At 38.9% G+C, this 14324-nt stretch overlaps 2 protein-coding genes across 2 annotated transcripts; both read left to right on the forward strand.

The window, feature by feature from the left end:
* Positions 1 to 538: 538 nt before the first annotated feature.
* Positions 539 to 4628, forward strand: LOC110172782 (insulin-like growth factor I). The gene is made up of 3 exons (XM_055148272.1): positions 539 to 607; positions 3399 to 3563; positions 4261 to 4628. The coding sequence occupies exons 2-3, from the start codon at positions 3413 to 3415 to the stop codon at positions 4626 to 4628; spliced, it is 519 nt and encodes a 172-aa protein (XP_055004247.1). The 5' UTR covers positions 539 to 607; positions 3399 to 3412.
* A 6229-nt stretch (positions 4629 to 10857) lies between these two features.
* On the forward strand, positions 10858 to 12290 carry LOC129407518 (insulin-like growth factor I). Its single transcript, XM_055148894.1, has 2 exons — positions 10858 to 11008; positions 11719 to 12290. The coding sequence occupies exons 1-2, from the start codon at positions 10858 to 10860 to the stop codon at positions 11928 to 11930; spliced, it is 363 nt and encodes a 120-aa protein (XP_055004869.1). The 3' UTR covers positions 11931 to 12290.
* Positions 12291 to 14324: the final 2034 nt, after the last annotated feature.

Genomic DNA, 14324 nt, shown 5'->3' on the forward strand with positions numbered 1-14324 from the left:
GGTTGTTTACCTGTGTGCGACAAGGCGGAGCCCTATCCCGGAAGTACGCCGAGGTCAGAGAACGAGACGCTATGGGGAGTGCCCTTTTATAAGCCCAGGCGCCACCTGGTGGCAGCAGGCGGGCACTGCTACACATGTAATCCGTTACTCCCCAACACTGCACATCACAGACTATCCACCGCCGTCCACCGCCACAGACAAGACTGGATTTTTTCTACTACCTAGAAGTGAGGGAGACAAGAATCAACCACAAAAGAGGAAGAATGGAAGTGCGTGAGGTCAGAGTGGAACCTTCTACTGACTGAAGCTGACATAAATGACAATGCAAATGGAGCTCCTAAGTGGCAGAACCAGAGAATAAGAATAAGAAAGAGCCCACAAGATGACAAGATGTTACAAATAAACCCAGTTAGGTCAGGAAATCAAGTCTCCAAAACATCACAGAAAGCAATGGTAATATTTGCAGACGCGCTCGATAAATTCTTACACAACAGAGACGAATCCTGTTTACTCGGCCTATATTTAGTTTTATAAAGAGCAGAGTACAAATCCACTGACTTCAGTCATTTCATATCCTTATTGCTGATCTGCTCCTGCTGTATAACAGGTGAGGACTCAAGTTTAACTCTACTAGTGTTATTGTTATTGTTATTATATGTGCTGAGGTCTAATACAGTATGTTGATGCACATTTTTATCCTGATTTTGACTTTTAATATAACTTTAAAATCAAATAACTGCCAATGGGAAAAATACTTTCAAAATGTATTAGTTACAGAAATATTTGCAATAATATTTATTTTGTAACATTCAAATTCATATTAAGTCTACAAAGCAACATAGGATTAAAACTGGTTTATTCTTTGCTGCGTTCGTCTGCGTATCTGTGGTGGGGTGTGTTTTTTTATTACCGTATTTTTCGAACTACGGTGGTCCCTCGTTTATCGGGTTATGTTCTAAAAATAACCCACGATAGGCGAAATCCACGAAATAGTCAACTTTATATTTTACAATTATTATCTATTTTAAGGCTGTAAAACCCCTCAGCACACACTTTATACACTTTTCTCAGACAGGACAGTTACAACCATTTTTGCATCCTTCTTAAAACTTATTGCTGCTGTCATCCTTATGTTAGTTTCCTCCTTCTTTATGTAACAAACTGAAGATTAATTTATTCTGTAATTGAGCCCTACAGCGCAGAGTCCTGCACTACACAGTACAGCACCGCACTCGCCTCAGAGGTGACAGTAGGAGAAAGGACCAGCTCAGGTCAGCACCTCACGGAGGTAAACGCGGCCATCGCCCGATCGCGCTTTACGGACACCCTGCTTCGGTGTTCTCTCTCTTAAGTCCAAGATTAGTCCTGGTTTACTTCTGGTGTAGTTCTGGTGTAGACCTGGTTTAGTTCTGGTTTAGTCCTGACTCGCCCATGTGTAATCCCGCCCGCATACTCGCCCGTAAAATTCCCGAACCTTAAAACCCGCCGTTTTCATCAACTATTTACGGGTACCTGACCCGGTGCAGGACTAACTTCTACCTTCCTTCAGCGTGTCCAGAAGTCCAACTTTTTGTGCAATGGTTATCATCTTCCTCTGTCTTTTGGGTCTGACCGCAGGAGCCTTTGTCAGTGCAGAACATTTCGTTGACATTGTGGGTTTTGTCGGGAAAAAACTTGCAAACATACAGCACTTCAGAATCACACTGATACAGATCTAACATTTATGTAAATTTGGTGAGCTGAACACATTCTGTACTGTACAGGAGACACGACACAGAGGAGATTGATCGACAGTGGTCTGCAGTCTCTTAGCCAATCAGGACGCAGGGGGAGGAACACAATGTGCGTTTATACATTGTAAAAAAAAGTTGCACACAAAAAAATTTGCGAAACAGTGAGACCGTGATAAGTGAACCGTGATATAGTGAGGGACGACTGTATAAGGCGCACCGGATTATAAGGTGCATTAAGCGAAACAAACAAACGACACTTGAGACTGATCCTTAGCCCAGGCATCCACGATCCATTGGCAGATAGTGGCGTTACTCATCCGGTGTTCTGTCGATTTGTGCTACCCATCGATTTGAGTGTCCGAGGCAGAAGTGGAGTAACAAGTCACATTTTAAAAGTGCATTGGTTTTATTGTATGTTTGGACCAGTTGAGTTAGATTTGCAGCAGAATACTTACATTAGATGATTGAATAGTTTGGATTCATTATTTGATTTTATCGTTCTCATGTTCATTACATTGTATTTTTTTGTTTCCATGTGTAGAAAACATTGTCACTTTGTTAGGAAAGATGCTGTATAAATAATATATCACTATATTATAATAGAAAATTCACACTATGGCCTATATTTATTTAATATAAAGATTTCAGTGTGGTTCTAGTCATTTCTTTTGCTTCTAGAGCAGGAGCCTTATTTGATAGAATATATAGGCCTGTCGATATATGCTCCCTTTAATCAGAACCCTACTGGAGCAGAATACGACTGTCCAAATGTACTACCTACACATGTTCGTATAAATGAGTTGAAATTGTACATAACTAAGGTATAAAGTGTGATCACCGTGTACAAAAAGCATCAAACCCGTGTCTCTAATCCAAAGAAATATGTTGTAAAACTGGGGAGGTCAGGCTTTATTGGATCTATTCAACTGTACATGGAAAAACGTAAAGGATCTTATTTTGACAAGATAATGTGAACTGGTTGATGTTACATTTGATTTAGGCTGCGGGTAGCTCATTTCGACAGGGCAGCACATTTTGACAGAACACCAGCGTTGCCTCGGCGTCTTGGTGAATGTGTATTATGAATGTGGGTGGATCATTTAATTCTTTTTTTTTAATCCATCAAGCAGGTGTGGCTTCGTAGTTTACCAAAGTCGTACTAAAACATTCTGACAGATTTTTGAGCGCCGTGTACCACATAAAATAGGTTCGAGGTCAGTAAGCACAACCAGAATTAATACATAAGGAGCACAAGATTACAAATCGCACTGTTGATTTTTGAGGAAATTGAAGGATTTTAAGTGGGCCTTATAGTCTGAAAAATATGGTATCTTATTATTATCGTTTCATTTTTACTGTGCAGTTTGAAGCCTAAATTGCAAAAAAGTACAGCAATGTATTACTTTAATATTTAAAAAGTAACTATATTCTGAAATAGAAATACAGGAAAACACTTAAGTTCTGAATACATAATTTTGATTTTGATTATTTAGTAACTTCTCAACACTGAGAACTGGTAAAGCTGGTAATTATTCATTTAAGATTCTGATGTGTCTTGGACCTCAGTTTGTTATAGTTAAACCTTGTTTAGCCTGAGGTTTCAGTCCATATAATCTGTGTACAATCATGTTGTTACTTATTTGTATTTTTCTTTTATTGCACTAGAGTTGAGATCGTCCATGGCAGTATCATGGCTTCAGCGTGCCTGCCTCTTGATGGCTCTACTGGTTCTGGTTGGAGGTGAACCACAGACCTTGTGTGGGGCTGAACTGGTGGACGCTATTCAGTTTCACTGTGACAGTGGAGGGATGTATTACAGTAAACGCACAAGTAGGTCAATGGAAAACTCGACTTCAAATAAAACATCTAATATAAAAGTTAAGTGGACAAAAAATACTCCATATGATTTATTTGTCTTATTGTTGTTATAGTTTAAACTTTTTAGACCTGGTCATAAAAAAAATGTAAAAATCAACTAATTCCAAGACGTAGTGTTGAAGGAAAATGAACCTTCTCTGAACATTTTGAATGTCTTTGACATTCGGTCTCCTGTCCATACAGATCAAATAACTCTAATCCTTTATTTTATCATGAATTTCAGCATTGAAACTGAAAGGCCAAACGAGACAATCATAGTGAATCATTTTGCCCACTGATTGGATAATCAGTTTCTGATTGGATTATCAAAACCAACAGACCAAATTATAAATAAATGGGACATCGTGTCCTATGTTTTTGCAATTCAGATTAAATTGTTGTGTTGACCTGGTTCCTCCTGGACACTGCTGTGATGCTGCAGGACACAGAGCAGAGACACTTGTCTTCCTCACCTCAAACTGCCCTGACCTCCTGACCCGACCTGACTAGTCCTGTTAAACTGCACTGAGACCTGTCATATGGTTTCAAGAAAATTCATACATGTTTTTGTTTGTTTTTTAATGATCATATACTTGTCATGGATTTAGCTGTCCATACTGGTTTTACAGAAGATCATGTGTTTATTATTCCCTTATGTTTTGTTTTCCAGGATCTCGGACACACAATGAGAGGACACTCAGAAAGAACCTAATACAGGCCTGCTGCAACATAGAATGTACCCTGGAAATGCTGGACCTGATCTGCTACCCAGAGAAGGCGCAGCAGCTGCAGCCTAAGCAGCCAAAGCAGCCAGTGCAGCCAGAAGAGCAAGAGCAGTCGCAGCCAGTGCAGCCAGAGCAGCTGCAGCAGTCGCAGTTAGAGCAGCCAGTGCAGCCAGTGCAGCTAGAGCAGCCAGTGCAGCCAGTGCAGCAGAGCAGCCAGTGCAGCCAGTGCAGCAGAGCAGTGCAGCCAGTGCAGCCAGCAGCTGCAGCAGTCACAGCCAGAGAGCCAGGGAACTCCATGCTAGAACGGTCTTAGCATGAAGTGATAAAAAGATATAGGAGCATTGATTTTCTCTTTTACGCTCATAGTTCACTTTTAATCCTAAAGTTATACTAGGTAACTTTTCTAGTGAGTGGGCTGCTGGCTCCCGTTTGTCTTAATGAAGATGTTAAAATTCAAAGTAAAACACTCAACCAGTTAAGTGAATCTTGCATTCTTGGAAAGGTGTCTTGCCCATGGACACAACAAGAGCACATGTTAAATGCAAGTTTAATGTCATATGGAACACATCTGGAAAACTGACATTGTTCACCTTTAAATAAAACTGGACTATTGTTTAAAAGTGATATGATTCATTCTTGTTATGTTATAACGTTTCCTCATCAATAGCATACACAAGTTGTGTTTTGTCATTCTCACATGTTTAGTTCATGAATCCTGCATATTTAGGCTGAGTTCTTCCACCTTGTGATGTCATGTGGTAATACAGGAAGTGCTCTAATGTGATTTTAAACTCAGTACACCTTCACTAGAATCATCTGGAAATGCCAGTATTTACTGAACTAAAAGTAAAACATTACTGTTAACCTGAAAACTACAACTTCATGACATCACAAGGTGGTACAGAGCATGTTGAGCTTTGGAGATGTAGACAGACTAATAAACAGTTACTCAAAAATGTGAGATTGAAACAAAGCACATCTCCAGGTCTATTTTTGAGGACGTAACATCATTATAACACAGCTAAAAGCTCACAAGGGTCATTTTTTGTGTAATATTGCACCTTTTCTGAATAAAACATGCATTAGATTGCTGGTAGTGCCATAAGCTCCAGTCCAAAAGATACAAGAAACACTGTTAAACAAATAATTACAACAGAGTGAAAAGATTACCACCTCCCATATATTTCTAAAATTACCGTATTTTTTGGACTATAAATACACTTAAAATCCTTAAATTTATTCAAAAATCGACAGAGTCTAATGATTTTATGATTTTATGTGGTACACAATGCTTAAAATCTGTCAAAATGTTTTAGTACGACAACTACAAAGCCACACCTTTTGAGCCACACCTTGGAGCATTACGACTACTGTAGTCAGGAGCCTTGTGGAGTTGGGGCCTGGCTCCACTGCACGTGTCAGTGTTTACACATCAAAGCGCCAAAAAATAGGAGGGATCCTATTTTCTGAAATCTACCCGTGCAGGACGTGCTGCTCCATATGCGCGCCTAGCACATGCAGTGGAGCCGCCCTCATTCACTTTCAATGCATTCTAAAAATTACACATCCAAAAGTTGCAGATTTACACTCGTGTAGGGCGAATACATGCGGAGTTGTGCCAGGCAATTTGTCAGACTGAAGCTGACTGCATCAGTGCACAAGGAGCGAGCTGTTTTTTTCAGCACTTATAGTTTATGCAGATTAGCCATGTGGTTTTAAGTTTTGTTTCTGTAAAACATAAACAAATGTGCACAAATCTGCATTAAACACATTATTACTCAATATATATTTGAGTCCTCCTCGTAGGAAATAAAAATCCAAACTTAAATTATTCACCCACATTCACATTCATAATCCACATTCACCTAGACAGAGAGGCAACGCCGGGTGAATTACACCACGATCTGCCAATGGATAATGGACGCCTGGACTAAAGGATCAGTCTCAAGTGTTGTACATTTGTTTCACTTAATGCGTCTTATAATTCAGTGCACCTTATGTATGAAAATAGATGAGAGAATTCAACATTATTGATATTATACCTTATTGTTCAAAAAATACAGTATTATAGTTAAAGTTTTGTTCATATATTTGAGCAACATTTGTCTTGCTCCAGTACAGATAATAGCCTGTGTCAAAAAACTGGAATATAATGAAAAAGTGTAATTTCCTTTTTGATTTTATGACTTTAAAGAGTAAACATAACGCAGATGAGAGAATAAAGTAACACGGCCCATTAAAGGTGCATTGTGTAACAATTTGAGGGTCCATCAAATACTTTTCTCCATGGAGATGTTATTACTCTGTCAGAAATGTCTCACACTATGGCATTAAACCTTTCTTTCTTCATGGAGAAGTCAGTCAGAATGTCTGTTCTTCTCAGTATTTTTGAGCTATGAAACCACCTGTAACTTCTTTTGAGATATGTAATGTTAAAACTTTTCTTTTTAAAATACATGTTTAATAATAGTTTTGCTTAAACATTTAATCCAGAACAAGCAGAATATAAAATAATAACAACATTTTAAATAAATAATGTCTTTATAGTAATCTGTAGCTGGCGTGCAGCTCTAATACATACAGAAGATGATATTTTAGTCAGGAACCTGTAGCACGACATTACGCAGCTCTGACTTGAACACACCACAGCACCAATGTTTTTGAGAAGGTGACTTTTAAAATGTATTCCCTTCCAGATTACAGATTACATACCCAAAAATGTAGTTTGTAACGGAATCCATTAAATTACTTAAAGTTAGTAACGTAATCTGAATACTTTGGATTTCTTGATATTGCCATGATTTTTAAAACTACACATCCTGAAAATTCATGTTTGTTTTCTTCAAATTGTCTGTTGAGCCCAAGTCTCCATGAAGAGACTTTTGTTTCCTGTAGAGAAGCAAAGATGAGGAAATCTTAACATGAGATGTTTTATGTGCTAAAAGACAATAAAAAGTCCAGTCTTTCCTTAAGCATATTACAGATATTATTGATAGAGAAATGACAATCCAACACCTACTGTTAGGTGTTATATAGTTTAGACCTGGTTTTACTCCTGGTTTAGTCCCGGTTAGTCCTGCTTTTAGTCCTGATTTAGTCCTAGTTTTAGTCCTGGTTTAGTCAGTCCTGATTTAGTCCTGGTTTAGCCCAAAATGTGAAAACAGGAAAATACCGCCATGTAATTCATTTATTTCAACAGAGTAACTGTAATCCAATTACCACTCATTGAAACAGTAACTGTAACTGAATACAGTTACTCATAATTTGTACTCTGATTACGTAATGCCGGTACATGTGTGGCGAGCGGGGTATGTGGGAGGGGTGTGTAAGAGAACCCCAAAATAATATAATTAACATAAAACCAACAACGCCACTGGGCCTAGCCCACAAACTAAAACTAAATTTACTAAACTAAAAAGGCTCACAGGTTCGTTAATTGACAGAGACAAGTGACTTACAAAACATGAAGTAATTTATTATTGCCATAATTCATTTGTTTCCTTTTGTTAGATTATCTTTAAGAGTAGACTATTCACTGTTCACATAACTGCCGATTAAAACAGTCACAAAAGCAGCTGTACGGTGATTTTGTCCTTAAAATATAAAACACAGTAAAACAAAGCAGCAGCTCGTTCACAGGGCCACCGCTCCACCAGATGACGTGCCGAAGACCACCCTGGACCACAAAAACACACGCTTCTACATCCACGAGGCTTGACGCCGAGCGGCCGGGGCATCTGACAGCAACACCGACCCAACCGTGGACAGCGGCGAACAGTGGCGCTTGTGGCAATCAACAGCAAATACAAACAGGAGCTTTACTCACGAGCCATAACTTCAATCGTTCACATCGGGACTCTAGGAGCGGTGGCACTACAATAATGCCACACATTAAATTATATAATTGCAATTGTAATTAGAGAACAGCGGTTGTTTACCTGCGCTGACAAGGCGGAGCCCTATCCCGAAGTCGCCAGAGAACGAGACGCTATGGGGAGTGCCCTTTTATAAATCCAGGCGCCACCTGGTGGCAGCAGGCAGGGCGGCACTGCTACACATGTAATCCGTTACTCCCCAACACTGCACATCACAGACTATCCACCGCCGTCCACCGCCACAGACAAGACTGGATTTTCTCTACCACCTAGAAGCGAAGGAGACGAGAATCAGCCACAAAAGAGGAAGAATGGAAGTGCGTGAGGCCAGAGTGGAACCTTCTACTGACTGAAGCTGACACAAATGACAATGCAAATGGAGCTCCTAAGTGGCAGAACCAGAGAATAAGAATAAGAAAGAGCCCACAAGATGACAAGATGTTACAAATAAACCCAGTTAGGTCAGGAAATCAAGTCTCCAAAACATCACAGAAAGCAATGGTAATATTTGCAGACGCGCTCGATAAATTCTTACACAACAGAGACGAATCCTGTTTACTCGGCCTATATTTAGTTTTATAAAGAGCAGAGTACAAATCCACTGACTTCAGTCATTTCATATCCTTATTGCTGATCTGCTCTTGCTGTTTAACAGGTGAGGACTCAAGTTTAACTCTACTAGTGTTATTGTTATTGTTATTATATGTGCTGAGGTCTAATACAGTATGTTGATGCACATTTTTATCCTGATTTTGACTTTTAAAATAACGTTAAAATCAAATAACTGCCAGTGATGGGAAGAATACTTTCAAAATGTATTAGTTACAGAAATACTTGCAATAACATGTATTTTGTAACATATTCAAATTCACATTAAGCTGCAATTTAAAGTCTACAAAGCAACATAGTATTAAAACTGGTTTATTCTTTGCTGCGCTCATCTGCGGACTATAAGGTGCACCGGATTATAAGGCGCATTAAGCGAAACAAACAGACGACACTTGAGACTGATCATTTAGTCCAGGCATTCACCACCCTGAGTTACCCGTCGATTTGAGCTTCCGAGGCAGAAGTGGAGTAACAAGTCACATTTTTAAAGTGCATTGGTTTTATTGTATGTTTGGACCAGCTGAGTTAGATTTGCGGCAGAATATCCATATTAGATGATTGAATAGTTTGGATTCAATATTTGATTTTATCGCTCTCATTTTCATTACATTGTATTTTATTTTATTTTGTTTCCATGTGAAGAAAACTTTGTAACTTTGTTAGAAAAGGTGCTGTATAAATAAAATATTCTTATATTATAAAAGGAAATTCACACTGTGGCCTATATTTATTAAATCTAAAGCTTTCAGTGTTTCCAGTCATTTCTTTCTCTTCTATAGTGGGAGTCTTATTTGATAGAATATAGGCCTGTCGAAAAGAGTGCCTCTACTGAAATATATATAAATGAGTGAATAATGGTGATTCTATGGTGGGAGTATTATTTGATGGATAAATTGTCCTGTCAACATGTGTCCCCTTTAGTCAGAGCCCTACTGGAGCAGAATACGACTGTCCAAATGTACTACCCGTGAGTTGAAATTGTACATAACTAAGGTATTGTTACAAAAAGGCTCAGGGTTCAAACAAGAGGGAGTTTAAAAAGAGCACAAAAACAGATAATTATTTAAAAACAAGGTGGTAACAAAGGTGTGCCCGCACGGTTGAGAGGAGAGAGGAGAGAAAGGACGGTGTCCAGCAACCAGCTTTTAAAGATGGCCACACCCACAATCAGGTGCAGCTCATTGGGTTGGTCCTCCCACTCTGGAATCTGGAAGGGAGGGGAGAGAGTCAACAGCAGCAGCACACACATGCACCCACAAAATATAGACCCAAGCTGGAGTCGTAACAGGTGTAGGCGAGTTTCAGCTGACGTCATTGTTATTAAAAGCCCGCGTTGCAATGCCTGGGAAATATTTTGGTCGGAGGCAAGAAACACGATAGCGGTCAAACACAGTGCGTAACCTCGCGTATTTATCCCCGATAATGGTAAATTTCTGCTGCATTATCGGATGCACAAATAGAAGCACGGAAGAAGGAAAATGTCTTTTTCGTTTTCCGTTTCCATCGGTCTGAACACCCTTTTCAGTAGTTTGTTCAAGCTGGTTTGTGGCTCTGAGTTTTCATGAGAAATTGTGGAAATCGGTTCAAGGTCAGTAAACCAGAATTAATACATAAGGAGCACAAGATTATATAAATTTCACTGTTGATTTTTGAGGAAACTGAAGGATTTTAAGTGGGCCTTATAGTCCGAAAAATATGGTATCTTATTATTATCTTTTCTTTTTTTACTGTGCAGTTTGAAGCCTAAATTGCAAAAAAAAAAGTACAGCAATGTATTACTTTAATATTTAAAAAGTAACGATTTTCTGAAATAGAAATACAGGAAAACACTTAAGTTCTGAATACATAATTTAGATTTTGATTATTTAGTAACTTCCCAACACTGAGAACTGGTAAAGCTGGTAATTATTCATTTAAGATTCTGACGTGTCTTGGACCTCAGTTTGTTATAGTTAAACCTTGTTTTAGCCTGAGGTTTCAGTCCATATAATCTGTGTACAATCATGTTGTTACTTATTTGTTGTTTTCTTTTATTGCACACTAGAGTTGAGATCATCCATGGCAGTATCATGGCTTCAGCGTGCCTGCCTCTTGATGGCTCTACTGGTTCTGGTTGGAGGTGAACCACAGACCTTGTGTGGGGCTGAACTGGTGGACGCTATTCAGTTTGTCTGTGGAGAGCGAGGGTTTCTGTACAGCAGACAAAGAAGTAGGTCAATGGAAACTCGACTTCAAATAAAACATCTAATATAAAAGTTAAGTGGACAAAAAATTGTTAATATGATTTATTTGTCTAATTGTTATTATATTTTAAACTTTTTAGACTTGGTCATAAAAAAAATGTAAAAATCAACTAATTCCAAGGCGTAGTGTTGAAGGAAAGTGAACCTTCTCTGAACATTTTGAATGTCTTTGACATTCGGTCTCCTGTCCATACAGATCAAATAACTCTAATCCTTTATTTTATCATGAATTTCAGCATTGAAACCGAAAGGCCAAACGAGACAATCATAGTGAATCATTTTGCCCACTGATTGGATAATCAGTTTCTGATTGGATTATCAAAACCAACAGACCAAATTATAAATAAATGGGACATCGTGTCCTATGTTTTTGCAATTCAGATTAAATTGTTGTGTTGACCTGGTTCCTCCTGGACACTGCTGTGATGCTGCAGGACACAGAGCAGAGACACTTGTCTTCCTCACCTCAAACTGCCCTGACCTCCTGACCCGACCTGACTAGTCCTGTTAAACTGCACTGAGACCTGTCATATGGTTTCAAGCAAATTAGTATATGTTTTTTTTTTGTTGTTTGTTTGTTTTTTTAATGATCATATACTTGTCATGGACTTAGCTGTCCATACTGGTTTTACAGAAGATCATGTGTTTATTATTCCCTCATGTTTTGTTTTTCCAGCAACTCAGACATTCAATGAGAGGAGACAAGCATGGAACAATCTAGTAGAGACATGCTGCCACAGAGAATGTTCCCTGGAAATACTGGAGAAGTTCTGCCACCCAGAGAAGCCGCAGCAGCCGCAGCAGCCGCAGCAGCCACAGCAGTTGCAGCCAGAGCAGCAGCCGCAGCAGCCGCAGCAGTCTCCAGAGAGTCAGGGACCTCCATGCTAGAACGGTCTTAGCATGAAATGATACAAAGATATAGGAGCATTGATTTTCTCTTTTATGCTCATAGTTCCCTTTTAATCCTAAAGTTATACTATGTCACTTTTCTAGTGATTGGGCTGCTACCCATTTGTCTTAATGAAGATGTTAAAAAGGTGTCTTGCCCATGGACACAACAAGAGCACATGTTAAATCCAAGTTTAATATCATTCTATGGAACACATCTGGAAAAATTACATTGATTTACCTTTAAATAAAACTGAACTATTGATTTAAGTGATATTATTCATTCTTGTTATGTTATAACGTTTCCTCATCAGTAGCATACACAAGTTGTGTTTTGTCATTCTCACGTTTAGTTCACGAATCCTGCATATTTAGGCTGAGTTCTTCCACCTTGTGATGTCATGTGGTAATACAGGAAGTGCTCTACTGTGATTTTAAACTCAGTACACCTTCACTAGAATCATTTGGAATTGCCAGTATTTACTGAACTAAAAGTAAAATGTTACTGTTAATCTGAAAACTACAACTTCATGACATCACAAGGTGGAACAGAGCATGTTGAGCTTTGGAGATGCAGACAGACTAATAATAAACAGTTACTCAAAAATGTGTGAATGAAACAAAACACATCTCCAGGTCTGTATTTGGACTATAAGACGCACTTAAAATCCTTAAATTTTCTCAAAAATCGACAATGTGCCTTATAATTCGGTGCACCTTATGTATTAATTCTGGTTGTGTTTACTGACCTCGAACCGATTTTATGTGGTACACGGCGCTCAAAAATCTGTCAAAATGTTTTAGTACGACTTTGGTAATATGAAGCCACATCGCTTGATGGACTGTCGGAGCATTACGACTACTGTAGTCAGGAGCCTTGTGGAGTTGGGGCCTGGCTCCACTGCACGTGTCAGTGTTTACACATTAAAGCATCAAAAAATAGGAGGGATCCTATTTTCTGAAATCTACCCCTGCAGGACGTGCTGCTCCATATGCGCGCCTAGCGCATGCAGTGGAGCCGCCCTCATTCACTTTCAATGCATTCTAAAAATTACACGTCCAAAAGTTGCAGTTTTTACCCTCGTGTAGGGCGAATACGCGCCAGGCGTATGGAGTTAGGCCCTTAGTCCAACAGAAGCTGACTGCATCAGTGCACAAGGAGTGAGCTGTTTTTTTCAGCACGTATAGTTTATGCAAATGAGCCATGTGGTTTTAAGTTTTGTTTCTGTAAAACGTATGATATACAAATGTGCACAAAGCTGCATTAAACACATTATTACTCAATGTATATTTCAGTCATCCTCATAGCAAATAAAAAATAAAATAAAAAACTTAAATTATTCACCCACATTCACATTCATAATCCACATTCACCAAGACAGAGAGACAACACCGGATGAATTACACCACGATCTGCCGATAGATCTTGGACTCCTGAGCTAAGGATCAGTATCAAGTGTTGTACATTTGTTTCGCTTAATGCACCTTATAATCCAGTTCAACTTATGTATGAAAATAGAGGAGAGAATTCAACATTATTGATATTGCGCCTTATAATCCGAAAAATACAGTATTATACAGTTGCCGTACCCTTTTGTTGATATATTTGAGCAACATTTGTCTTGCTCCAGTACAGTCTCAAAAAATTTGAATATAATGAAAAAGCATAATTTCCTTTTAGATTTTATGATTTTAATGAGTAAACATTATCCAGATCAGAATAGCATCGGGTCCCGTTAAAGGTGCACTGGTTAACGTTTCTGGTGGAGGGTCTGTCAAATTATTACTTTGTCTGAAATGTCTCACGGTACGACATTAAACCTTTCTATCTTCATGTAAACCAAATCAGATCAGTGACGTATCCATAGAAACAAGCAGGTGATGAACCCCAACCAAAAAGTTACACAGTGCACCTTTAAGCACAGTATACAAGTAAATATTGTAATGAAATGTGATAATACATTTTATCTGGGGTGCAACTGCTTGACCTGAATAATACGTAGTAGTGGTATAGTAGTATAAAGTATTCTCCGCACTACTAGTACTTGCGTGTAGAGCCAGTGGGACAGAGCTGGCGATTTTTCTCAGTGGTAAATGAACTGCGCTGGAGGTTGACAGTGAATTGTATGGATCGAGTTGTCTCCAAAAATGAGCAGAAACATGATGTCCTGCTTGTGTGTGTGAGACCCGAGTCGTTTAGCAGAGACCAGCACTCCCCCCTACTGGCCACAACGAAAAAAAGCATGTGGACCAAAGATGGACCTGTCAGAAAATACTAGAATACAGAGAAAATGCGGTTTGGTGGGGTTAAGGTGATAGAGTATTTAGTGAATTACATAAAGGGCTCATATTATGCTGTTTTTTGACTGGTGTTTTAAATGTTTGCTCATTCAC

Source organism: Boleophthalmus pectinirostris, unplaced genomic scaffold, assembly GCF_026225935.1.
Source record: "Boleophthalmus pectinirostris isolate CB_2022bp ecotype Guang Dong unplaced genomic scaffold, ASM2622593v1 HiC_scaffold_12, whole genome shotgun sequence".
Lineage (NCBI taxonomy): Eukaryota > Metazoa > Chordata > Actinopteri > Gobiiformes > Gobiidae > Boleophthalmus > Boleophthalmus pectinirostris.